The sequence below is a fragment of the Vombatus ursinus genome, unplaced genomic scaffold (genome assembly GCF_900497805.2).
Source record: "Vombatus ursinus unplaced genomic scaffold, bare-nosed wombat genome assembly UNPS02014818.1, whole genome shotgun sequence".
NCBI classification, from domain to species: domain Eukaryota; kingdom Metazoa; phylum Chordata; class Mammalia; order Diprotodontia; family Vombatidae; genus Vombatus; species Vombatus ursinus.
Genome location: NW_020954596.1, coordinates 34,237 through 60,774, shown reverse-complemented (window position 1 = coordinate 60,774; position 26,538 = coordinate 34,237). Strand labels below are relative to the sequence as shown.

Genomic DNA, 26,538 nt, shown 5'->3' with positions numbered 1-26,538 from the left:
TCCTAACTATGAGACCCGATTTTTACCTACTACCTTGCACTACCTCTCAACACTTCATAAAAACATAACAATTTAGAGAGGGAAAGAACCTTACAAATAATGCAGTCCACTCCTTTCACTTTACAGATGATGAAACTGAGGCCCAAGAATGATTATGTTAAAATTTATTATTCATTATTTTTAATTAACAAGCATTTTTTAATAAAAAATCTGTCCTCACTAATTCAGACTAAAGTGGAGTTGTGAACTGATCTAACCGTTCTAGAGAGTAACACGGAACCGTGTCCGAAGGACATATGTGGAAAGTATAGTGCATTCGAAATTTCTCTATTGGTTCCAAGTATTGGATGGTGCAGCAGTGCTGTTTGATGGAGAGCCTACCAGTTGAGATGAACTGTGATTCAGTGGAACTAATGAAGTTCTTCGTTGCACTGTCTTTCCTAAATTTCTAGTTTTCCTAACCCTGAATGAGTATTCAGAGGGGAGCCGCCTGGCCAGAGAAATCTCCTCTAGAAAAACAGCTTGATTATAGATGGATAAGACCCAGAAATTGAGATGAATCCTGGAAAAAACCGATGGAGATACCGGGGATCGAACCCGGGGCCTCACACATGCAAAGCGTGCGCTCTACCACTGAGCTATATCCCCAACCTCAGTAAGTTTATGATGAAAAATGCTATCCACCTCCGGAAAAAGAACTGATGGAGTCTAAATACAGATCGAACCATACTTTTTGTACTTCATTTTTCTTAGTTTTTTATTTCTGTTTTCTTTCACAACCTGTATAATACGGAACTACGCTTTGCATGAATTCACAGATTATTCAATATCAAATTGCTCGCCTTCTCAAGGAGTGGGGAGACAAAGGAGGAAGGAAGAGAATTTGGAACTCAAAATTTTTTAAAATGAATGTTAACACTTTTTGTACATGTAATTGGGAAATATTTAATTAAATAAAAATATTGGGGGGGAGCATCTGTCCTTCTCACTACTTCTCCACCACCACCCCCAACAAATATTAAACAACAAAGTTAGAAAAAAATAAAACCCTTATTACACGTCTGTATAGTCTGGCAATATCTTTGTCTGAGTCTCTCCGTCTCTCCTCACTTAAAATCAATCACTTCTTTGTCAGGAGGTGAGCTGTTGACCCTTGTTTAAACAAGTAATATCCCTTTTGGCTCATATGCTTGGTTTTTGATCCACACTACTATTTCTTCCAAATCACAGTAGAGATCAAATCTTCATGAGCTTTAGAGCAGATCTAATCAGTAATACTAAAAGTATATTTCAAAAGAATTCCTTCGTCCTCCAAGGAAATGATGTTTAAGTTCTATTAGAACTGAAATGGGATACTAGACTCCAAGTCCTCATGCCAAGGGGCTGACTCAGAGAAGGTTCAGAGACTTTACTTACCTTTTAACTTTTCTGAAGTTTGGGATAGATGCCCTCCTTCTGTGCTGATATAGTGGGAAAAGAAAGAACTTGAGAGGCAGAAAATTAAGACTCATCTTGCAATGCTGGACAAATTCAAGTCCCTAAAGAAACCAAAGCAAAAGCAGATGGAAATACTACTTATCAAATGGCAGCCTCATACATACAAATCCTGTACTCTACATCTCCAAGGTTGCTTGGACCTACTTCTCACGTTTCCTCTCTAGCATTCACTTATATTCTCAAAGGAACCTAGAGGTTAAGCTCCCAGATTTCAGGCAGAGGGAGAATTTACCTCATTTTTTTCACTTCCTATCCTCTGGACTCTGAGTTACTCTTTTGTGGGAGAAAGGAAGGAAACAAGCATTTGTTAAGCACCTACTACTTGCTAGATACTTTTATGAGTATTAACGGTTTGATCCTCACAGCAACTCTGGTAGGTAGGTACTATTATGATCTCCATTTTGCAGTTAGGGAAACTGGGGCTGAGAGAGGTTAGGTGACTTGCCCAGGACCACAGAGTAATCTGAGGTCAGACTTGAGCTAAGGTCTTTACTCCAGACTCAACTGGTTCCTTTGAGACACTGAGAGAACGAAATTAAATTGGGGTAGGGGGGAGGTGAAGAGGAAAACAAAGATACACAATTTGAAATGTTCTCAAAAAAGAATCAGGAGCCATGATTTTTTTTTTTAAGCAGAAGTGTGGTACCCAAATATATGAATAAGAATGATAATTGCAACAGCTAAGGGAAAGGCACAGTTTGGAGACCTGAAGACCTGCTACTACACGATGAAAATAGCCTAGATGGGTGGTACTGAGGACTTGAATGAGAGGCGATGGGATAGTGACTCTGGGAAGGAAGAGGAGACAGGTTGAAGAGCTAGGACAGATAGAGAATCCACAGAACTTCAAAGATATCTTCTGTAACACCTTGGGAGGCAGTGTCTGGTCTCCTCAAATGCATAACTTTTGGTCCTCACCGCTGTCTGTAACTCTCAGCAGCTTTAATACTGTTTTCCCCCTATTTCTTCCTCCTTTTTCCACATCAAGAGCATACCACTCTCCTAGTCTCCCTTCATAATTTTTCCCAATCTTTGAGGTTTGTGACTAAAACCCTCTAACGGTAAGAGTTCTTTAACGGTCTCCATGGTTTTTAAAACTACACGCCCCTGGGTGGGCTCGAACCACCAGTCTTTCGGTTAACAGCCGAACGCGCTAACCGATTGCGCCACAGAGACCACGGCAAATATTCTAAAAGCAGAATTTATTAAAACAAAAACCGGAATCCTGGTTCCCTAAAGTGTCCTGAGATGAGCGTGAACCCCGAGAAACCTGTAAGATTCGCATGATTGTGTTCGAAACCTGGAACAAATACATACCTAGAGAAGCCGACGGACTGTGACCAGACTATGGGAGGGAAAGAATGGGGAGGGACCAGGAAGGCGAGATTGATGGTTTTCTTTTTTTCTGGTTGGAATGAAAATACAGTAATGAAAATCTATGTGGCTACGTAATCGTATCTCTAGGTCTCAGGAGGGAGACGAATCCTTTGATTCCTTCTTGGTATTTTGGCGGATTACGTTTATTCAAAATGATGACTCTGAAGCTTGTACGCACTGGAGGGACTCTGTTGCCCTGTTTTATTGTTAGTTTGCTTTAGAGGGGCAGGGAGGGAAATTATCCTACTTGGTCTGGTAAAAGTTCTGGGCAGCGAGGTCTCTGTGGCGCAATCGGTTAGCGCGTTCGGCTGTTAACCGAAAGGTTGGTGGTTCAAGCCCACCCAGGGACGTAACATTTAAGATCGTTGTATTAATTTCCAGTTCCACTCCTAACGTCGTCGATTCTCAAATGTACTTCTCTAGTTCTGACTCTTCCAACACAAAAGGTCTTCTTTCGCTCTTTCCACTTACTTCTCTTTCCCAGCTCCTCCAGACTTCTAGACTTTTGTTACAACACTTTACATAACAATACGAAGCTGTTCAAGGAAGTTAACCATTAGTAAAGACCTTGTGGGACCCTGAAGAAGACAGTGTAATGACCAGAATTGGAAAGAGGAATGGCTGATCAAAAGTGTTTAAAAAAAAAAAACTGCCTAGTTTTTAATAAAAAATGAATATTTAAATAAAAAAAAAAAACTGTTCCCTTAAGGGAACAAGGACAAACAGTTATGGGCATGATAGATCTGGGAGATTTTGAATTCTTTAAGGGGTTTTTGTTTTGTTTTGTTTTGTTTTGTTACCCCTCCGACTGTTGTATGTATTCCATCTCAGCAACGTCTCTACGGTTCTTCCAGTGGCCACTATATCCTTCCCTCTGTTGCCAATATATGGATTCTTCTACTCAAAAGCCTCCAGTGGCACTCTATTGCTTCCCACCTCAAGATCAAACATTGTATCTTTTTGTCCCTATTTGTATGCTGCCACATAAAGTAAACTTTCATGGAGCCACCATCACATAGATTTTGCATTCTGGAGGTAATACTGGAGAATTTGGGATTTGGAAAGGACCTCCTGCCTACAACATAGCTGACCACTGTGAAGAGAAACAGATTACACTACATTCCAGGGTGGGACATACGCTCTAGTGAATAGCATTAATTATTAGGAAGTTTTCCTTCAATTGAGCCTAAATTTGTTGTTTCCTTCTATGGATTTTCAAGGCCCTTATGTTTATTTCTTAGTTTCCCTCCTCAGGATCACTTTCTGCTCATTAAGCTGTTTTTCAAATGTGCTGCCCAGAAATGAAAACCATACAGAATCATATAATTTGAGAGTTGGAAAGTTTTGTTACTATGTCTAAAGAGGTTGTCCAGTCCAACCCATACCTCCAATGAAATCCCAAACAAGCTAGGAGACTTATCAGACCATCAAAGCTAGGGAAACCATGCCCTCCTAAGCCAGCCCAATTCACATTAGAGAATGTATAATTGCTAGAAAGTTTATCTTGTCATCAATCTTATATTTGCCTCTTGAAAATTTCTACTCATAGCTCCTGGTTTTGCATTGTGGGGCAAAATAATACAAATCAAATCCTTCTTCCATGTAACACCCTTCAAATACGTGAAAGCAGTGATCACATCCTTGATCTATCTTCTCCAGGTTAAACACCCCCATTGTCTTTGGCAAATCCCAACATTAAAAGGCCCTTCAACATTCTGGTTGCTTGCCTTTCCACGTGAGAATGGGTTGCTTTTCAATTCTGTGGGGGAGAAACAATGGGGAGGAAAGTTGCCTGAGACAACTGCTACAGAAAATAAAACTCTAAGCCACTTAGAACCCTTTTTAGCTCTCCTTCCTTTGCCTTATCAGGAAGGCCTAAGGTTTAATGGATCTAGGTCAGAGGTGGGAAACCTACAGCCTCGTGGCTGCACTGGCCTGGAGGCCACAGGTTTCCTACCCCTGGTCTAGGTATATATACATACTCTCTCATTTGGAAAAGCCATAAAATATGAAGTCATGACATCTCATTTCATTCTAACTCTGAGCCCTCATGCTGGCAATATTTCCAACAATTGTATAAATCTATCCCTCTTTCCCTGGATACTTCAACATATACACAATTAAGTACAGTAATAAGGTCAATTGGAACTTAGACAAAACTGGTTGGTTGGTTGGTTTTTAGAACAACTGGTAGAAGTAAAAGCAAAGAGGCTCCTAAGAAACAAGACTTGTTGAAGGGATTGAGGGAACAAGCATTTATTAAACACATGTGCTAGACACTATACTAAATGCTTTATTTGATGCTTACAACAGCCTTGGGAGGTAGAAAACTGAGGCAGACAGAGGTTAATTGACTTGTCAAGGGTGACATAGCTAGTAAGGGTCCAAGGTTGGATTTGAATTCAGTCTTTCTGGCCTCAGACCCAGGCCTCTATCCAGTGCAACACTTAGTTGCCTCTAAAGGAGATTTGGTTTTCCTTAGATATAGAAAAAGAGGGCAGTAGGAAGAGGTAGACTTCAGTGGGCTTTATCTCTGTAGCACAACTGGCTGCAGCCTCTACACGTCCCTGTTTGTCTTGCACTCATCTCAATTATACGGTCTCTGTATCCCAGTCAGAATATCCTCAGCTCCACACTCTTAAAGCATGCCAATTGGCACAAGGCAGTCAGGAACCTGCAGCAGTTGTGGCTCTACTTTACCTTTTCCTCACAACTTCCCCTAGGTAGATGGATCTTTTCTTTCTTTTCTTTTCTTTTCTTTTCCTTTCTTTTCGAGGTGATCTGGGTTAAGTGACTTGCCCAGGGTTACACAGCTAGTTAAGGTTTCTTGTTTCTTACGTGGTTTCAGTTCTCCCTCTCCTTTAGCATCCAGGGAGGCAGACTGCCCTTTCAGACACAATTACAGACCACAGGATTTATTTATACCAGCAGACACATATTTCTAGTGTCCAGCCTCTTTCAAATCCCTTCAATCTCTTTAAAATGAACTGCTATTTAGTTATATAAGCTTCATTTTATAATTACCAAATTGATTTTTAACCCAAGTGTAAGACTTTATCTCTTTTTTTGGCCCATGATATTTCATCTTTTTAGATATGTTACAGTCTCCTAGACCATTAAGATATTTGTGAATCCTAACTCAATTATCCAACCTGATTTTATGAGTGTCTTATCCATTGAGCTAAATCATTGGGTCTTCCTCAAAAGCAGTTAATTCCATGCCAAACTCTGAGTCCCTTAGAGTGGGTTGTGTCATTCGTAATATCTTCACCTGCCAGTAACACCAGACAGGAACCATCAACTGGAACATAAAAAGAGAAACAAATCATATTTGTTCTCTAGCCCTGTGTTTCTCAGACTATTGTCTAAGACTCATGAAACATTTATTTCCCACTATGTGGAAGGTATGGAGGGATGGTAACTATAATCATACCCAAGCCTGTATTCTAGAAACAGTTGGACACTTGGAAGAGTTTATAGACTGACTGTATGTAGTCATCTTGTTTGTTGCATCATTTGTTTGTTGGTGCTCCCTGGAGGGGTAGCCTGACTCCAAAGATTAGATAACACTGGACAAAAAGTTCTGGATTCTAGATTCCTATGTGTCACTGTGTGACTTGTTGTCTAAGACATGGAATAACAGTAAATTAGCTGTGAATTCTTGTCCAAGATTGAGACTATATGTTTAATGACTATAGTAGCTTTTTCAAGTGTCATCTACTTGCAAGAACATTTCTTATGATTTTGAGGAGAAGAGAACACCAAGCCTCACTCAAAGCAAAGCTAGCCTTGTGATTTGTCCAGTCTTCCTTCACCACTTCTGAATATTGTTGGAGAAAACTGCAAAATTGAGCGGATTTCACTCATTATCAGTGCATGACTATAATTTCTGTCTCTGGTGCTTGATAAACCTTTTTATCTATTCTTAGTGACTCCTTATCTCAACCCCCCATGCAGCAAGTTTTATACTTTTTCTCTCCTCCTCTAGATACCAATTCCATTCCAACATTCACTACACTCCCTTACATACTAGCCCCTCCAACACACACACACACACACACAGAAAGTAGAAGCTTCTACTTTACTAAGAATATGGAGGCCTTCCAAAAAAGAGCTTCCTTAGCCCCTCCATGCCTCCAACCTCAGAAGTATTACCCTCTTCCTTTCTTTCTATAAGAGGAGAGTTATGCCTATTACTCTCTATCCCTCCACCTGTACCCTTGACATTATTCCTCCCTACCACCTCTAGGACCATGCTTAAGCTCCTTAGCCCTCATGTATCTTCCATTGCTCTCTTTTCAGAGGTTGGCCCCAGATTTTATTGAGAGCAAGATCGATAAACCAAACTATACTTCAAAATTACTAAACTGGGAAAATATTTTATCACTGCTCTGAACCTTGATCTTATCAGTAATAATTCATAGAGTTTGCACTTTTAAAAAAAAAGTTCTTTTTTTTGTTAGCACTGCTGTTCAGTAACCTCTCTTCCTCATCCTATTCTTAAGATTGAGATAGGGAAGAGAAGGAAAGAAGACATCTGGTTGTTGATGGCTTTGAATTACAGGGGGAAAGTTGATTTTACACTAGAAGCAATAAGAAATCACTGAAGATTTTTGAGCAGACTTGTATGACCAGATATATACATAGGAAAAATCACCCTGGCTGCATGAAGGGTAGGTTGGGAGAGGGAGCAGAAAATGGGGGTGATAAGATCCATAAAGAAACTGAAGGCTGATGATGGGATTCTGTACTAGGTGGATGATAGTAGAAAGAAAGAAGAGGATGGCAAAAATGTTGTGGAGATAAAATCAGGAGCACCTGGTATCTGATAGGATATGATGAGGGAGAGGAAAGATTCAAAATAACTCCAAGGATGCTAGATCGGATGACTAAATGAATGATGGTGTCACAGATGGAAATAGTGAAAGCAGAAGGAGCAATAGATTTGGGGAGTAGAGAGAAGAAACTAGACTTAGTTCTGGACATATTGAGTTTGAGACACCAGTAGAATTTCCATTTAGAGAATGAAGCAGGACAAGAAAAATATTGAGAAAAAGACACCTGACAGGCCTCTTGCTCAGCAGGTCAGGCTGGAGGGACTCTTGGTGTTTGAAGGAATCCCACCAGGGCCTGTTACCATATATGAAGGAGCAAAAGGGCTTAGGTTTATTCCACAGGGCCCCCTTAGACAATTTTGGCACAGTTAGGAAGAGGATAGGAGGAAGACAAAAGGATAAAGAAAGAAGACAACCCTGAAAGGAACAGAAGAACTGTGATAAATTAACCCTATAGACCAGGAAAGGGAAAGTACTTCATCTGAATTGTACTGTGATTTCACGAGCGCTTGGATAGGGACTTGTATGGGACTGGTATTGGAGAAGTTTTCCGGCTTGTAACTGTCTCCATAGAGCCTTTCTCTCCGGCTGCCGGGATGTTGTCTTTTAGGACTGATCACTTCTTCAAAGGGCTCTGGGCTGTCCAGGTGGGTTCCTCTTTCCTCGCTTCATCTTCAGCTTTTTACCTCAACTGCTCCTTACCATCCTTCTCCAGGACTGTGCAAAAGTACCTTCCGATTTCTTTGACATCCAAGGAGATTGTTTTCATTTTCCTTAAGGGATGATAGGGGGTGCTGGAATCACTCAAGGAGGCTCACAGGCTCGCCACTGCAAGAGTGCGAGCCCCGGACTTATTAAAAGAGATATGATTTAGATAGTCTGGGGTATTTCTTACTTCCTTCCTCAGATTTCCTTATATTTCAGAAACTAAAGTCAGAGCAGTAGCGGAGGAGGTAGAGGGAGGGAGAAAGGAAGTCCTCAGGTTAAATCTTTCTGGAAATGATGTGCAGGGAGAGGACGGAGCCTTAGAGAACAGGGAACCAGAGAGCCGAAGTCAGCCTTAAGGGCATAGGTACCCCGTACTGGGGGAGTGTAAAAGATTGGGGAAATTTTTGATCATACCCAGATCTGGAGGCCGCTGAAAACACACCCAGAGATGTGTGAGGTTTGGAGGGGAAATCCCTGGAAACTCCAGGAAACAGTTGTCTTCTCAAGATTTAGCTCAGCTACCCTGGTATTAAGGCAGTAGGAAGCTGGGGCTGCTATCCTATGTGCCTGCATTTCCATTTCCTCCACTGTCTTCTGGTTATACCTGTGCCCCCTAATCCCTACCCTCTCCCTCCTGGTTTTGGGCAGTTTGTTCCTCCCCAGGCTCCTGCTTTTGTTTTTGTTTTGTTTTGTTTTCTCTTGCCTCGGAAAGATTTGCCTCTTATACAATACAAACTCGCTTTCCCCACCCACTTCCCCAGGTACTGGGAGAAGGGACATTCATAAACGTGTCGGAAGCCTCTGTGAGTTGGGGGATTAGCTTAAATGGTGGAGCGCTCGCTTAGCATGCGAGAGGTAGCGGAATCGATACCCTCATCCTCCAGTTTTGATTACCTTCACACATAGAAGTTATGAGTGGCTGTAAAACAGAGGTAAGTGCAATATAATCAGACTCCACATCCCTCCAGGGCAGAGACCATAATAGGACTGCACACCTTTCCCTTCGTTATCACTATAGTGACCCTACGATGTGAACTGTTCTCAATGAAAATATCTTAGGTGCCATACATGCATGTCTATTGAAATACATCAATTGGGCAAATACGAATTTTCACAGTTCTCTGGTTGGTTTCCACATCTTCACTGTTGAGATTCGTTAACTAGTTCCCAAATCCTTTTTTTCCCCAGCGCTATTGTCTTCCTTCTTGTGATGGTTTGGAGATGGGGTGGGGATAGTGGTTCTACCATAGCTAAAACTTTAAGGCATTGAAGGGGATGAGACATCTCTATACCATATTTTGAGACACATTGAAATCCTCCCCACTGAAATCCATGGGAAAATAATTGGAGAACAAGACTCAAAGATCCCACAAAGATGAAGCCTTCCCAGAATGACAGAACCTGCCCAAGTCTGTGCCTCACTAGAATGGCTTCCAAGAATCCAGCATACATACACAATAACAGTCACATTGTGCCATGACTAATATTGATAAACTTAACCCTTCCCAGCAATACAAGGATCTTAGACATCTCCAAAGACCTTGTGATGCTATCCATATCCAAAGAAAGAACTATGAAAGTTGAATTGCTATTTTTTCTCTTCTGTTGAGTTTTGTTTCCTCTTTCTGATGATTCCTTCTATTGGTTCTAATTTTTACTTACATCACTAATGTGAAAATATGTTTAATAGGATGCATATGTATAGCCTATATCAGATTGTGTGCCATCTTGGGAAGGGTGGTGGGGAGGAAAGGGGAGAAAAATTTTAAACTCAAAAGCATATGGAAGTGATTGTTGATAAATCAAAATAAATTAATAAAAAATAAAAAATAAAAAGAATCCAGCATACATATCCCAAGGAACTCTAGAATCGAAAGAAAGCCCAATAAATAATACAAGCTATTCATAGCCACATTTTGTGCTTGACTGAACAAACTGCTCAGTCCCAGTGCTCAGAAGGCTCAATTAGGGAAATGTGACTGACCACAGCTTCTCAGGACAGTTAGCAGGAGAGTTGGGAGCCAGCACCTGGAAAGGGCTTGGGCACCAGGAAGAACTGAGGCTATTCCTAGGGAGAATTCTGACTTTTTCACCAAACTTTGTTCTTCTTCCTCTATGGCACTCCTCCCCCAAATGTTACCCAAAAGCAATTGGAAAAAGAAGGTCAGCCTTCTCCCCTAGTCTCTTGAGTCTGCTCCCAGTGCCTGGTCCAAACTTTTGTTAAAACACTCAGCTCCTAAGCAGGAGATCCTGGTTTAGAATTCCAGTTGGACTTCTTTTCTTTTCTCTCTCCCTTCCAGTCTTACCTTGGGATCCAACAACCTGGGGAAGTATTGGTGCAGCTCTCCCTTCTGCCATCTTGGACTGCTTGCAGAATTACCCTGATCTTATGCCATATTTGCGTTTATGAAACTCCTACTTTGAATAAGTCCCTAGGCTAGCCCTTGGGCATACAAAAACCAAAATAATCTCTGCCCACAAGCAGCTTATATTCTACTGCATCCTAACCAGGAAGAACAATTGTCCTCTCTCAGAATTAGTGGGTAATGTATCCATTACATTGTGCCTCGGGTGAGTAGAGTATAATAGAATTTTAGAGCAGAAATGAAGATGTTCTTTGGCCAAGGAAAGTCTGCACAAAGTAAGTCAGCATCCTGAATACATCTAGTTTGAGCTGGGAACCTCTTGCCAGTATTGTTTCAGACTGAAGGAAGGGCTCTGCATTTCATCCTGCTGGGTTTGTCCAGCAATTACTAGGAGAGAGACCACGGTTTCCCGAGCAGTAGTACTAAAAAGTGGGAGTGGGGAAAAAAGGGGGGTGAAGGTGGAAGAGGCTGCCCTACTTGTCTTTCTTGTCAAGTCTGTCCACTGCTCTGTTTAATATTGGTCCTCTGAAGCTTTGCCTCTCATTTTTCCTTCCTGTCTCTGGTCCTGTCCGCTCACAGAAGGTGGTCTTAGGTCTTTGGTCTTAATTTCTCAGACACAGGCAACTTCAAACATAAGACGTGTGTACTGTAGTATTTTAGAACCTGCTAGGAGTAGCTTGAGAGGCTAGGTATTGTATTGGGGGATTAGCTCAGATGGTAGAGCGCTCGCTTAGCATGCGAGAGGTGGCGGGATCGATGCCCGCATCCTCCAATTTTGAGTGCTCATCTCTGTGCACCTTGAAGTAAGTTAAGCTCAGTTGTTTCCCCTCTTGTAAGTCCCAGGAGCAGGGCTGGATCCAAGTACAGTCAACTATTTCCACCCTGCTTCCGAAGTCATTTACAACTTAAAAGTTCTTTTATTGTACATTACGGGCCTAAGTTAAATGCTCCACCAAAATGTCCGAAGACAGAGATGACATAAAAGCCATTGGGAGCCTTGGAGACCATAGGAAGAAGAACGACACCCAATCATGCAGAGCACAATGGATTCACTGTCCCTCTCTCTAACCACTCAACCACTTGGTCATCTAAAGATAGGTATCCCTTTTGGATGTGGAAAAGTTTTGCAAGGAAAAGGTAGAGGCGTCTGGTAAATTTTCCTCAGAAGACGTTTGGACCATTTCTAAGGGGAAACCTCGAGGATAAGGCACAAGATAACTAGCTCTCCGCCTTCAGCTGCTAAAGAGATGTGAAACTTCTTGTCCAGGCGTCCTGTAATTAGACAGCAGCCGCTATCTGAAGGACCAGAAGGGCACATTTTCATCCCGAAGATGGATAAAGGAAAGTGGAAGAGAAGTCGGTAAGCCTGGAGCATGTAGGGTGCGCTGGAGAGGGGGGGGGGGAAGAGAGAACGTCCAGGGGAAAAGAAATAGAGAACAGACACACCATTGAGTCAGGCACAAGGAAAGAATGGGAGTCTTCTTTATCTGATGTATGTCTTCCATATGGGAGTGTGGCCATGCAAAGGGAGAGTAGGGTATTTTCCCCAACAGTTTCCAGAAATCTTCAGGTTTGACTTTCTTGGTGACCGTCTCTGAAGGCTGAACATTTCTCTGAAGGGCTCTGATAAGTGTCCCACTGGGCTCCTCTCTGCTTCTTTTACCTAGAGCTTCTTCCCCTTCAGAATGTTTCCTCTTCTCTTTTTGGCCTCGCTCTTCAGTCGGAACATTACAACAGCCACTTCCAATCGCATCGGGTTTATTCCTTCGAGGTCCACAGAGGTTGACTTTCACACTGCACTACGGGAATAACTTGGGGCACCACCATCACAGTAGTCTTCTCACAAAGCCACCTGAACCAAACCACAGGAGGACCCCGGGTCTATTAGCAGAGATGTGACTCAGTGGGTATGAGGTTGATCTTCATTGTTTTGGGTATCCTAACTTTTAGAGATCAGAAACTCAGAGGAGTGAATGAGGGGAAGTCTCGGGCCAGAATTATCACCTTGAGGACTTTGGTACAAGTTGAGTGGGTAAGGAGGCTAAGGAAGTTAACTTCATTAAAGCGGGAAGAGCAGAATCCAAAACAAAAACCTGATGGAGATACCGGGGATCGAACTCGGGGCCTCACACATGCAAAGCGTGCGCTCTACCACTGAGCTACATCCCCATGCTTGCTCCCATTTTTTTACTGTCAGTTCTTGCGGCATTTCTCTTATTTGTCAGGAGTGTTGAGGTGAATGGTGTGAGTCCGGGAGGAAGGCACTAAGCATGGATATAGCACCTGTTATGTGCCAGACATTGTGTAAATATTAAATCATGTGATCCTTACAACACCCCTGCGACTTTGGTGCTGTTATTATCCCCAGTTGAGGGAGAGAGCCGAGGCTCAGAGATTAAATTAAGGGACTTGCCCAGTGGGTCACACAGCAGCAAGTGTATGAGCTCAGATTTGAACTCAGATTTATTCTGACTCTAAGGCCAGCTAGCTGCCTCCAATTCCAACAATTGGTATTTTAAGAAAACTTTCCAGTTATCATTAAGATCCAAAAAAACCTATAAAATTTACCTCCCCTTTTCTGCCCCTGAATATTGAGTCTTGTGTTGGTAGTTTCTCTGAATGTAGAAATGAGAACAAAAAAGACACCAACTCAATTTGAACTCTATATGTAAAGCAATAGATAGTATTGAATGGGGGAGGGGGGAGGGAAGCTTTTTCTGGCAGCAGAGAGAAGGATTCAAAGGCTTCTTGATAAGCTACTGACTTAGTGCAGGGCAGGTTTGCAGTGGGAATAGACTTAGAAGAGATGTCAGAGACAAAATCCACAGAATCTGTGAGTAAGAGACTAGATGTGAGAGGTGAGGGAGACAAAAGAGTCATGCCACACCACCACCATTCACCAGCTCTCCAGCTCTCCCATGTCGCTTATGGCCAGTCCTCGAACTCTCCAAAGTCTTTAATTATCCCTATCCCCTACTGGCTATGTCTTTTCACAGCAGGAAGCTAGGCTTTTACTCTGGTTCTCTCCACCTGGAATGCCCTTAACTCTCCCACCATCAAAGCAGGTCAAAATCCTACCAAGTGCTAGCTTAAAGGCCATCTTTATTACAAATTGTCTCAACCCAAATACTAAGAAACTTTTGTTTTTCCATGAAACCTTTCTTGATATTCCTAAGAATATTCTCAGAGCTTAAGAGTGTACCCTGTACAGAGTTTAATTTTCGTTGTTATTTGAGTAGTTACATCTGAGTCTCACATCTTTCCTGAAGTAGTTAGAAGTTATCCAAAAGACAATTGTTCTTGAAAGTAATAATAATAGTTACCACTTAAAAGGTGCTTTAAGGTTTGCAAAGTGCCTGGCAAATACTATCCCATTTTATCTTCACAACAAGTAACTGCTATCATTATGTTTGTAAAATCTTTGTGGTGGAAGATAATGAGCAGCAGTGCCTCATAGAACAGTAGGAAACAGGGAAAGGAAAACAGGTTTACAGAAAGCTTGAACTAAGGAGAGTCATAGCAAAGGAATTTTAGGGTAAAATTGGAAAGAAAACAATGAAAAGATCAGAAATAGAGATCAGTAAAGAATTTTATAGCAAACTCTTTCCACCATTACTTATAGTAGAGTCACTACATTTTGAATGTAACATTACAGTCCTGACTCTGTTGAATAAAGCAATGAATATAGCCATGAAGAAAACAAAGATGAGAAGAGCAGCTATACTCAAGGCAATGTAATTTAAAGTGTTGGGGGATTGATTTTCTAGACATAGCAAAAGCGGGAGGGGGGGAATGAAATTCAAGGGTAAAAGCTGTAACCATTATTGCTCTAGTAGGTGACAAAAGAAATGCCAATACCTACTGTCCCTTCTCCATAAATATTTTTGGAGACAAATCTACACATACATACAAAGCATTTTGATGTAGATTGGAAAGGGTATGGGTACAGGCCAGGTTTCAAATGATATTTTAGAGTTGATCACATACTAATAGTCATACAATTTACTGAAAGGCATATGGAATAAGATATCAGTCTTTGTTTACTTATGAAAATATATCATAAACTAGAAAATGCTCAACAACTGAGCATTCTCATATACAAAGAAGGCCAGAAAAAGAGGCTTGTATACAAATACCTTATTAACTTTAAAAAAAATTTTTTTTGGAACAAAATACCACGCCAAAAATTGGGTTGCCAACAAGATGTCTTTCATGCATATGTTAAAATCATGTAATATTCCTTAAAGCATCTATCAATCCTATTCCTTAAAATATTAACCAAATCTTTAAAAAAAAGTTTTTAAAGTTTAAAATTAATAGACACTAAATATAATGTGGTTATCTATACTTAAAGTAGAACAGAAAAATAATATACATGAAACTGCAAATGTCTATTATGAATGTATTGCTTTTTAAGTATGTAGTAAATTTAACATAGAACATAAATTTTATTTTTTTTATTCTGAACTTAAACACCAAAAAATGAACATTTATTTTTACCCTGGAGAACACAAAGTGAGGAGGGTATGTGAAACCATGTATCTGAAATTTATGCCAATAGCTTTTCTAAAGTATATATTTCACATGTTACATTCCAAACAGTCTTGCTTGTCTTTGCTTCCTTCAGAACTTTCTACTTTACTCTTTGGGGCATTTTGAAAATGTTTTGATAATTTTCATTTTTTCAGCATCACTACTGCTAATCCCCTTCTCTTCTCCCAATCTCTTTCCAAAATTAAAAACTGATTTGTTCTTTGACTCAGTAATTATTTAGAATTAAATTATTTAGTTTCTAATCACTTTTAATCCTGTCTTCAAATGCCTTTTGTTAAATTAAATATATTGACTTTTATTAAAATATATAGTTAATATTTCTCTGCATTTATAAAAAGATATAGTTAATATTTCTCTGCATTTGTTCATCAGATTTTTATGCTATGCCACATGGTTGGTTTTTAAAGGTGCTGATGAGACAATGTATATTCCTTTCTATTCCCATTTACTAATCCCTAAGATCTATTATATATAGTTTTTCTAAAATTTTATTTAGGTCCTTTACTTATGTCCCATTTCTCTTTTTCCTAGATTTGTCTGGGTCTGGAAAATGTACATTGAATTCACTAGAAGTATAACAGATTTTCTTACACTTCCTTTTTTTAACACTATGTGATTCTTTATGTTTTAAATGTGTTTCTTATAAAGAATATATTGTTGGACTCTGCTAAGTTTTTTTCTATTCTTTTTCATTCTATGGGTGAATTAATTCCATTCCCATTCATGGTTATAATAATTAATTGTAGCTTTTCTCCATCCTAACTCTTATGCATGTTATTCTTTTTGGTCATCTGGCCTCCTCTTCATAGAGAATAAATTGGGGTGGGGGGGCAGAGAAGACCAATTATTATTATTAGAAACATATATTATTATTAGAAACTTCATACTAATGACCAATTATTGAAGGGATTTGTTTCCACTCTACTCCCCTTCTTGTCTTATCCTCTGCCTTCTCCATCACACATTTTCACTGTATCTTTCTATCCCGGTAATCTCCCATTGGGGGCAGCTGTGTTGCACAGTGGATAGAGTACTAGATCTGAAGTCAGGAAGACTCATCTTCCTGAGTTCAAACCTGGTCTCAGACATTTATTAGCTATGTGACCCTGGACAAGTCACTTAACTTGTTTGCCTCAGTTTCCTTATCTATAAAGTGAGCTAGAGAAGGAAATGGCAAACCACTTTGCCAGGAAAACTCCAGATGGGGTCACAAAGAGTCAGATGTGATTTAAATGACTGAACAACAATCCTCCTTTCATGTGCCATCCTCCAACATTAGAGTTTGTTTTGTTTGTGACTCATCCTTCATCTATTCCATCTTCACTCTTTAACTTGGCTATCTCATCTCCCTGTCCTCACTTATTTCCCTATTTAATGTATTTCTATGCCAAATTGTGTGTGTGTGTGTGTCCCCAATCCTTCTTTGCCCAGTTGAAATGAAAGTTAGAATCATGTCATGTCCATTCCCTCACAACTTTTTCTGCTTGTTAATATTTTTTTCATCTTTGAATTTCTATTATGTGAAATAGTAAGTTTTTTCCCCTCTCTTCCTTTCTTCCTTAGTATATTCCTTTTTTCTTCTATTTTCTTTCATCTCTTAAGACTCACAAAATAGAACCAAACCACCCCAGGTCATTTTCCTAGCTAGGTGGCCCAGAAGCTAGAGCACTGGACTTATAGTTAGAGACACTAAGGTTCAAATTTAGATTTAGAAACTTATTAGCTTTATGACCTGGGTAAATCACTTAACATCTTTCTGCCTCAGTTCCCTGATCTGCAAAATGGGAATAATAATAGCACCTACCTCCCAGGGTTGTTGTGAGGATAAAACAAAATGCTATCTGTAAAGTGTTTTGCAAACTTTAGAGCAATATAAACATATGTGTTTATAATTATTATTATCATTATTATCTCCTTTTATGACCCTTGATGACATTGTGGTTCTAAAAGGACACCTATTTCTTCCTCTCCTATTAAACACTTCATCATTGTATATCCCCTTCCAAATGCTAAAGTGCATTCACCTTTCTAATTTTCTCTAGACTCAGGTGTTTTCATTTCAAAGTTCCTACTTAGCTCTGGTCTTTTTTATCAAGAATACTTGAAAACCCTCTATTTTGTTAAAGGTCTACTTTTTTCCATGTAGGATTATTTTTATTTTTGTAGGGGGAGTTATTTCTGATTATAAGCCTTTATCTTTCACCTTTTAGAATATCACATTTCAACATCTCCTTACACATCAAGTAGTCTCTGCCAAGTCCTATATGATCCTGATTATGGTTCCTTGGTAACTGAATTCTTTCTTTATGACTCCTTGCCATATTTTTTCTTTGACCTAACAGCTCTGGATTTTGATGATGATGTTTCTAAGAGTTTTCATGTTGGGATTTTGTTCAGGAAATGACCAGAACATTCTTTCCATTTTTATCTTAACCTTTGTTTCTAATAGATCTGGGCAATTCTGTTTATAATTTTTTGAAACATGGTACCCAAACTTTTTATTACTGGTCATGATTTTAAGGTAGTACAATGATTCTTAGATTATCTTTCCTGGAACTGTTCTCCAGGTCAGTTTTTGATACAATATTCCTTACATTTTCTTGTGGTATTTTTCAGTATTTTAATTTTCTTTTAATGACTCTTGTTGTCTCAAGTAGTCATTGCTTTTTGTCTCAGCCTCCATTCTAGTTTTCAAGGAGTCCATTTCTTGGGTAAGGTTTACCACTTTCTACTCTAAGCTATTGATGCCTCTTTCTATTCTTTCCTCCCTAGTTATCATTTCATTTAATATTCCATTTTGTATTTCTTGCTTCATTTCTTCCAGACATAATTGTATCCCTTATGGCCATTCTTTTCCCTGAAGCTCTACTTGGACTTGTTAAGTTATTCTCTTTTTCTAGGTTCACCTTTTAGGCTCTCACAACCCATAGTATATCTTCATTGTATTTGTCATATGTACACTTGTATTTAAAGCCTCAATTTCTGGACTGGGGCTTTGTGCTTAGGTCAAACTCCATTACCCCCCCATATTCTCAAATGTCGTTCTTTAATCTGGATGCAACAGCTAAGAGAAGTCCCCATCCTCTACAGAAATTCCTGAGTTTTAGCTGAGTCTCCTAGTAGCTTGACTTAGGTTTGGCCTCCATTCTTTTCCTTTCTGCTTCTTGCTACACAGTCCTGAACCTAGACTTGAGCCTATCCTTTGCTGTTGCTGGATGGTGTCTAACAGACAGGCCTCAATCAGATGTTGACAATTGCCCTGGTAGTAGGCCTCCTGTGAAACTCTACATACTACCTTGGACTTTTTGCTTTTGGGGGTTTCTCTGTGGTTGGAGCATGGACTATGGGTTGGGCATAGCCTGCCTGGGCACTGGTCTGACCTTATTCCTGTTACTGAGGAGGCTAAGACTGGTGGAGTTTGGTAGTTCTGAACTGTGGTGGTGCTTGAGGCAATCAAGTAGCTACACTAAGTCTGATATCTATATGATAAACCCCCCAGAGCAAGAGGCTACCAGGCTGCCTTAAAAGGGGCAAACCAGGCCAAGTCAGAAATAAAGCAAGTCGGGGGTAGCTAGGTGGCACAGTGGATAGAGCACCAGCCCTGAGGTCAGGAGGACCTGAATTCAAATCTGGCCTCAGACCAAATACTTGACACTAGCTGTGTGACCCTGGGCAAGTCACTTAACCCCAATTGCCTAAAAAAAAAAAAGAAAGAAAGAAATGAAGCAAGTCAAAGCTTCTGTTCTGGTCATCAGTTGGATTGGGTCTATGAGTAGTCACTGAACTTCTAACGTGGGCAAGATGGGAAGATCCAAAATTTTAAAAAGCTCTTTTTTTTTAAATATACTTAATCCTCAGTAAGCACAAACATTCAAATATACAAAGAACAAAAAAGAATGCTTATGAAAATGTGAAAATGTCATAAATAGTTTTCAAGTGTATGTTACTTATGAAATCATATTTTAAAAATAAGTGTGGAATGTCAGTTCTTTCACTTGTATCATGTTTATCCTTGTATTCTGAACACCCAGCATACATTCTCACTCATAGTATGTGCTTAATAAATGTCTATTTAGCAGTTGACTGTTAACCTTTTGTGATACTACAAAAGGAGGAAATGGAGATATGGGATTTCTAGAGCTGTTAAGGACAAGTAATTCACAGATACCAACACCACTTCTAACTATTGGCTCATAGAATATGTTAACTGTCCTAAGGGAAATTTAAGTTTGCATATCAGAATCATCCATATCCCGGGAGATCATCACCTGGAGTTTTGAAAACATGTCAATGTTGCTTCAAAATGTGGATAGTTCTCCACACTAAGAATAGTATCTTCATTGTAGGAGTTGAAGTTTCTAGTACAGCTGAGTTTCATAGGAAAACTGTTCAATTCAAGTATTTATATGTGGAGACAACATGGATTATGACCTGACAAAGATGGATCTAGTGAGTTAACTAGGGTAATTTCTTCTGTAAAATGCATACTGTCACAACCACAATTCCCACATTGCGATCCAGGTCAGTTTTTAAGACCATCTATGCCAGATCATAGTTTGACTAATTTGCTGTCCACTCTTGTTTATTTTTTAGCCAAGACAGATAAAGACTAAGAGAAAATTAATGGAGCCCCTGAGAACTCATTTATGTATATATAATTTTTCTCAATCCCAATAGATTTTGAATGTCATTTTAATGATGTTGTTATATTTGTTGCCTAGCTACTCAAAGGGTTATATCCCAGGTGTCACTAAACTCAACATAAATGTAGCAAAAATACCATGCAAAGAAAGTTCTGTACATCTCAATTCATGGTTGTTTTACATCAACAGGTACCATCACTATTCCTTGCAATTTAATAACAATTGCTATTGTTGCTGTCAAAATATTTCTATCCATTGCCTCTTATCACATTTCTTACAGTTATGTCTATTCCTCTTGCAATGTCAGTATATGTAGATGTTTGTATGCATTTATTTAATTTGTTTATTTCTTTAATCCATTTGTTTTTTAATATTTGTTTTATTTTTATTGGTGTCTTCTTTTTTATATCACATCTGTTTCAGAATATGTCACTACTCCCTCTACTACCCATAAAACCATTTCTTGTTTAAAAAAATTAAAGAGAGATAAAGCTATTCTGAAAAGTTAACCAACACTTGACCCATTCTGACAGCATATTCAATATTCTATACCCACAGACTTCCATATCTGAAATGAAGAGGAGGAGTGTATTTTATCAACTTTTCTTCACAATCAAATTTGGTCACTATGATTACTGTTTAGATTTGGGTTTTTTGCTGTTGTTGTTTATGTATCCATTTTCAGTCTGGTAGTCATTACATTTTTTTTGTACCAGCTTTGGTTCTGTCCATTTGCATTTCTATAGACAGTATATTTCTGAATCACAGTTTGCTTGATGGGCACCTGCTTTGTTTCCATTTATTTTATATTTTCAAAGTTTTGCTATGAATATTTTGGTGTATATTGGACCCTTCCATCTTTCTGTCTTCTGTTCATTTGCTTTTTTTTCTTTTCAAAAATAGGATTGTTTCCAGATTTGAGATATTATGTGTTTGCTCCCTTGTGCAATGTCACATGTGGAGTTAATGATTTGGAAGCAACATATGTATATGAAATCTTATTGTAACATACCACACTCTTGAGTAAATTCAGATGTGTCACAGGTTACATCATGTACGCTGAAGCATAAACACAAACAGAAAGTGTCTGACAGAACATGGTCAAGTAAGCACATAATCTGTGTGTCTTCATATATGCAAATGTTTTGTGTGTTCTTTTTCCCCTATCTCAGATTGAAACTTCAAGGTGAAGCAGAAAATTTTGCACCAAGAATTCTGAACATAAAAAGCACTGAACTGATGTGAAGGAGAGAGAACTAGAGTTTGAATGACTCTCAGGTTTAAAACTCATGTCTGACATTTAACTAGGTAAGTAATCATGAAAAAGTCATTTGCCCTCTGTTGAATCTTATTTTCTTTATCTTTAAAAGGGAAATAATAATAGTTTTAAAATACCATTTCATAGAGTTCTTTGGCAGGAAATACTTTGTAAAATTTAAAGTATATTGACTTAGGAGTCTTATACCATATGTGAGCCTGGTGGTTTTCCAAAGTGAAAGACTGATATTAATTTAATTCAGTTCAACCAGAATTTATTAATCACCTATTATGTGCAAGTCACTAGGGATTGGGTATACAAAGAAAAATGTAAAACAATCCCTGTCTTCAAGGAGCTAATATCATACTAGGGACATAAAACATCTTTCCAGATAAGTAAACCCAAAATATTTGAGAAGGGAGAGGACAATAAAAATTAGGTTTCTTGTAGTAAGTGGTATGTGAGCCCAGAGTAAATGAGGGAGATTAATGCAAAATAAATAAGAAAGATATGCTGAAGATAGATAGTGAAGGACTTTAAATATCAGGCTGAAGAGTTTGTACATTATATCCTAGAAACAAAAGATCCCTGAGCAAGATAATGAAATGGTCTGAGCTGGGCTTTGGAAATTTTATTTTGGCCACTACGTGTGGATAGACTTTGGGGGGGGGGGGTGGGGGGGGGAGAGACTAGAAGCTCAGAGTCTAGCTAAAAGGTTGTCCAGATAGTCCAAGCTAGAGGGAATGAGAGTCTGAGATGGTAGTGATAGTGAGAATGCAGAGAAGAGGGTAGATGTGAAAGATGTGAAAAAAAGAAACTGACAAAATTATAGAGTTGACTGTGTATAGGGAGGGGGGAGACAGCAGGAAGAATGGAGAATGATCCTGAAGTTTTGACCTTGTATGACTTTGAAGATGATGATACCCCCAACAGAAAGGGAAGGAGGCAGAATAGGTATAATGAGTTTTGTCTTGGACATACTGAGGTTGAAGTGTCTATGGGATGTCCAGGTGGAGATACTGAACAGTCATTTAAATCTGTGTGGCTAGACCTCAGGAGCAAGATTAGGTCTGGATATATAGATTTGGGAATTGTCTTCATAGCAGGATAATTGGTCCTGTGATAGTGACTAAAATCACCAATAAAAAGTATAGAGGGAGAAGAAAAGAAGGTTCAGAACAGAGTAACCATGGTCAAAATAAAATAAAAAATAGAACATGGATGATAATCTGGAAAAGGAGACAGCAAAGTAAACATACATAGGAGGAGAAAATGGGGTCACAAAATCCCTGGGAGGAGCTGGTATGTAGGAAGAAGTGGTGATCAATAATGAAAACTGACAAATGCTGTCAAGAGATTAAGAGGGGTGAAGACTGAGAAAAGGCTACCAGATTTAGAAATTAAGAGATTGTTTGTAACACTGAATAGAGCAGTTTTCAGTGGAATATTCAAATCAGAAGTCAGATCAAAAAGAAGTGAGAAGAGCCTGGAAAAAAGGAAGTGATAGCAAGTATAGGTTTCTTTTCTGGGAGTTTGGCTGTGGAAGGAAGAAAATATATAAGAAGATAGAAGGAATGATAGAGCGATTGAGTCAAATAAAGGATTTTTAAGGATGAGGAGGCTCTGACAACTTAGTATTGAACCATCTGGTCCTGTCCAGGGTTCTGATGGCAAGTGAACTGATGGCTGGACTTTCAGTGGACATGGAGGACTAGACTGTTGATTTTCTAACTCTTCTCTGCATGTAACGAAAGCTTCCCCAGTTGAATGATTCCAAACGACTTCTTGAGTTAACATGAGATTTTATTCTTGATAGTTAACTGAACTTTACTATATAAGAACTTTATATTAAAATCATATATTTTAGTAAAAGGAAATTATGGGCAGCTGAAGCCACTATCACTTACCTTCAGAGACTCTCCTCTCCATCTGCTCTATATTTCTCCTGTGCCAGGTTTTCCTCTTTTCTCATATATTTGAACTACTTTTTTCATCTTTCATCCTTTCTAATTCTCCATTCTCCACTGCCTATTACCTGGGCCAGTCCAGGTCACTTATGAACATTAGAGAGTTCTACTGGTGTCACACAACACCAAAATTTATTGATGTCTGAGAGCAATAATTCCTGTGACTATTGTATTGTCAGATCAAATGAAACAATAATAGGTGAACTATTCCACATGTACACAAATATAATATTGTAGGATTTCTTTGATACTTTAGTGGATCTGGGATCTCACTGATACGTCTTCTGCCACCACCTATGTAGATCCCAACCAATCCATACTTGCTCATCCTGTGAAATTCTTGTCCACATCCTACCATAAATCCTGCACAAAGTGAGTTGAGGTCTTACTCTTGATTTTTTAATATTTAATGGATAGCAGCACAAATCTTGTGATGTCAATCAGTTACTTACCTTTTGTTATTGCTTCATGACACAGGTCCACTTCATTTTCTGATCACACATGTCCATGGTAATGTGTTTAACACTTCTCATAACCATTGTTGGAAGCATACTGAAGCTTACATACATTTACAGGGCATCTTTTCATTGCCCTTTGGCCACCCAAAAAATTGATTCCTCTAAGATGATGACCCATAGTACTTAGAGTTAGAAATACAGTGAATCAACTTATAGGTCACCTATTTCAAAATCCTACTAAATGCTGGAATTTCCTGTACAGATTTCCAAAGGTTTCTAATGAATTCCAGGCAAGTGGTTATCCAACTTCTGCTTGAATATTTCTATTGAGAAGAATCTTTCATCTATGGCAAGATAGTCTAAGGTTGGACAATTTGAATTGGGTGAACTTCTCTTTGACCCCAGATGCCAGAATTTAGAGGATACTTATAGCACTTACATTTCTTTAGCAGTATAAAACTGTGTTTGACACCTACTTAGCAAGAATAATTAGTTAAGATATAGCTGATTAGTTTAAAGTTTGTTTTAGACCTTTCTTATATTTGCAAAATATAGTAGACAGGGTACAATTACTGAAATACTTGTTCTTACAATTCCTTTTGAAGACATCAGTATTCTATAGTATAATAATGATTTGTGATAAGACATACTTACCAGACTTGGTTTTAGTTTCAGCCCTGATCTTAACCTTGGGCAAATCATTTCCTCATCTGTAAAATCAAAGTGTCTCCTTTAATCATCTTTAAGTTTCCTTCTAGGGCTGATCTTTTGTGACCCACTGCTGAAGTTTACATGCTAAATGAATAAACCCACATCCATATCTAAATGAGAGATCCTGAACTGGAGTAAATAATACAAAGTAAGCCATTTCACACACTACTGCTCAATAGATAGTTTCTGCTACATTAAATTTTAAAGTTTTGCATTAACAAAATCAATGCAGCTAAAATAAGAGAAGTTGTATTGGGAAAGGGGGACCTTTTTTTTTACTATACATCTGTAATAAACAATTTATATTCAAGAAATCCTGAAGTGTAAATAAGGAATTGGCAAAAAATGTTCTCCATGAAGCATTCTAGGAGAATATTATTTACATAAAGCATTCTGATAATCTTACATTTTTATTATGACTATTTTTCTTTCTTGTGACTCTTGTTAGATTTTGAACTCCTTCAGTAAAATTACTGCATGATATTTATCTTTGTATTTCCCCTCATTCCCTCAAATAGGGCCTTTTATGTAGTAAATGCTCAATAAATATTATGTATATTATATATATATATATTATATATAAACTACATTTTAGTCTTGTATTCCATCCAAATATATTTTTTTTCTTAATAGGCACCTTTTCTGAGACAGATGTCATTCAAAAACCACTCTGAGACAGATGTGACAGAATTCATTATTTTGGGGTTGACTGCCGCTCCAACTCTTCGTGCCATTCTCTTTGTGATATTTCTAGGTGTCTACATTTTCACATTAATTGGTAACCTTAGCATAATCATATTGATCAGAAATTGCTCTCAACTTCACACTCCAATGTACCTTTTCCTCAGCCACTTGGCTTTTGTAGATGTTGGGTACTCCTCATCAGTCACACCTGTCATGCTCATGAATTTTCTTGGGGAAATCCCCTCACTCCCTCTAGCAGGATGTGCATCCCAGCTGTGTTCTGTAGTCACTTTTGGAACAGCAGAATGCTTTCTATTGTCTGTAATGGCCTATGATAGGTACGTTGCTATCTGTGACCCCCTGCTGTATTCCACCAACATGTCCACCAGAGTCTGCACACTATTAGTGATTGCATCCTATCTGGGTGGTTGTCTGAATGCTTGGGCTTTTACTGGTTGTTTATTAAGTCTGTCTTTCTGTGGACCTAATAAAGTCAATCATTTTTTTTGTGACTACTCACCTCTATTGAAGCTTTCCTGCTCCCATGATTTTCTTGCTGAAATTATTCCTGCTGTCACTTCTGGGTCGATTATTGTGATCACAGTGTTAATCATAGTCATCTCTTATGTATACATTCTCTTTTCTGTCCTAAAAATGCACTCCGCTGATGGAAGACACAAAGCCTTCTCCACCTGCACCTCTCATCTCACTGCAGTCACTCTATTTTATGGGACTATTACATTCATTTATGTGATGCCTAAACCCAGCTACTCAACTGACCAGAACAAAGTAGTTTCTGTCTTCTACACTGTAATGATCCCCATGTTGAATCCCCTGATCTACAGTCTGAGAAATAAGGAAGTAAAGGGGGCCATGAGGAAATTAATGGGCAGAAAACACTTATTTTTATTAAGAAAAATGTTGTGATGGTTATTATAGAGAGTTAGTAATAAATGGGTTTATGGGGAAAGCATATCATAATTATTATTATTTGTTCTATGAGTCCTTAATTTGAATTAATTGTATGGCCCAACGTCACATTGAATGGCCCATTGTTCAACACATACTTTGTCATGTGGAAATGTCTCAGTGTTCTAGATGTGCTTTTTGGAACATATTTTAAAATAAAAATTTCTCTATCATCTACTATTGTTGAATGAAAAATTAATTTTGATACAAATATAATACTAACTTCAATAACTTCTTCCTACAGAGATTGTAGGTATGTTACTGTATCTTTAAGAGGAAATGGAATCTTGGAATGACAATTTAACCTTCAGTCTATGAATTGTCTGTGAGAAGACTGAGTTTAACTGTCACTCTATTTGTGAGAGAGATTGCAGAATACCCATTGATTCAGCAATAGCACTACTTGGTCTGTATCCCAAAGAGATCATAAAAAAGGGGAAAGATGCACATGTACAAAAATATTTCTAGCAGCTCTTTTTGTGGTGGCAAAGGTCTTCTCAGCAGTACGATG

General features: G+C 38.7%; 1 protein-coding gene and 5 non-coding genes across 6 annotated transcripts; 3 read left to right on the top strand and 3 right to left on the bottom strand.

The window, feature by feature from the left end:
- Nucleotides 1-576: 576 nt before the first annotated feature.
- TRNAA-UGC lies at nt 577-648 on the bottom strand. Its single transcript has one exon. It is a non-coding gene; the product is annotated as a tRNA-Ala (tRNA).
- Nucleotides 649-2,599: 1,951 nt separating this feature from the next.
- On the bottom strand, nt 2,600-2,673 carry TRNAN-GUU. The gene has a single exon. It is a non-coding gene; the product is annotated as a tRNA-Asn (tRNA).
- Nucleotides 2,674-3,150: 477 nt separating this feature from the next.
- On the top strand, nt 3,151-3,224 carry TRNAN-GUU. Its single transcript has one exon. It is a non-coding gene; the product is annotated as a tRNA-Asn (tRNA).
- An 8,258-nt stretch (nt 3,225-11,482) lies between these two features.
- TRNAA-AGC lies at nt 11,483-11,555 on the top strand. The gene has a single exon. It is a non-coding gene; the product is annotated as a tRNA-Ala (tRNA).
- Nucleotides 11,556-12,880: 1,325 nt separating this feature from the next.
- Nucleotides 12,881-12,952, bottom strand: TRNAA-UGC. Its single transcript has one exon. It is a non-coding gene; the product is annotated as a tRNA-Ala (tRNA).
- Nucleotides 12,953-25,025: 12,073 nt separating this feature from the next.
- On the top strand, nt 25,026-25,985 carry LOC114023557 (olfactory receptor 5P3-like). The gene has a single exon (XM_027836256.1). It carries the CDS (start codon nt 25,026-25,028, stop codon nt 25,983-25,985), a length of 960 nt encoding a protein of 319 aa, XP_027692057.1.
- The last annotated feature ends 553 nt before the right edge of the window (nt 25,986-26,538 follow it).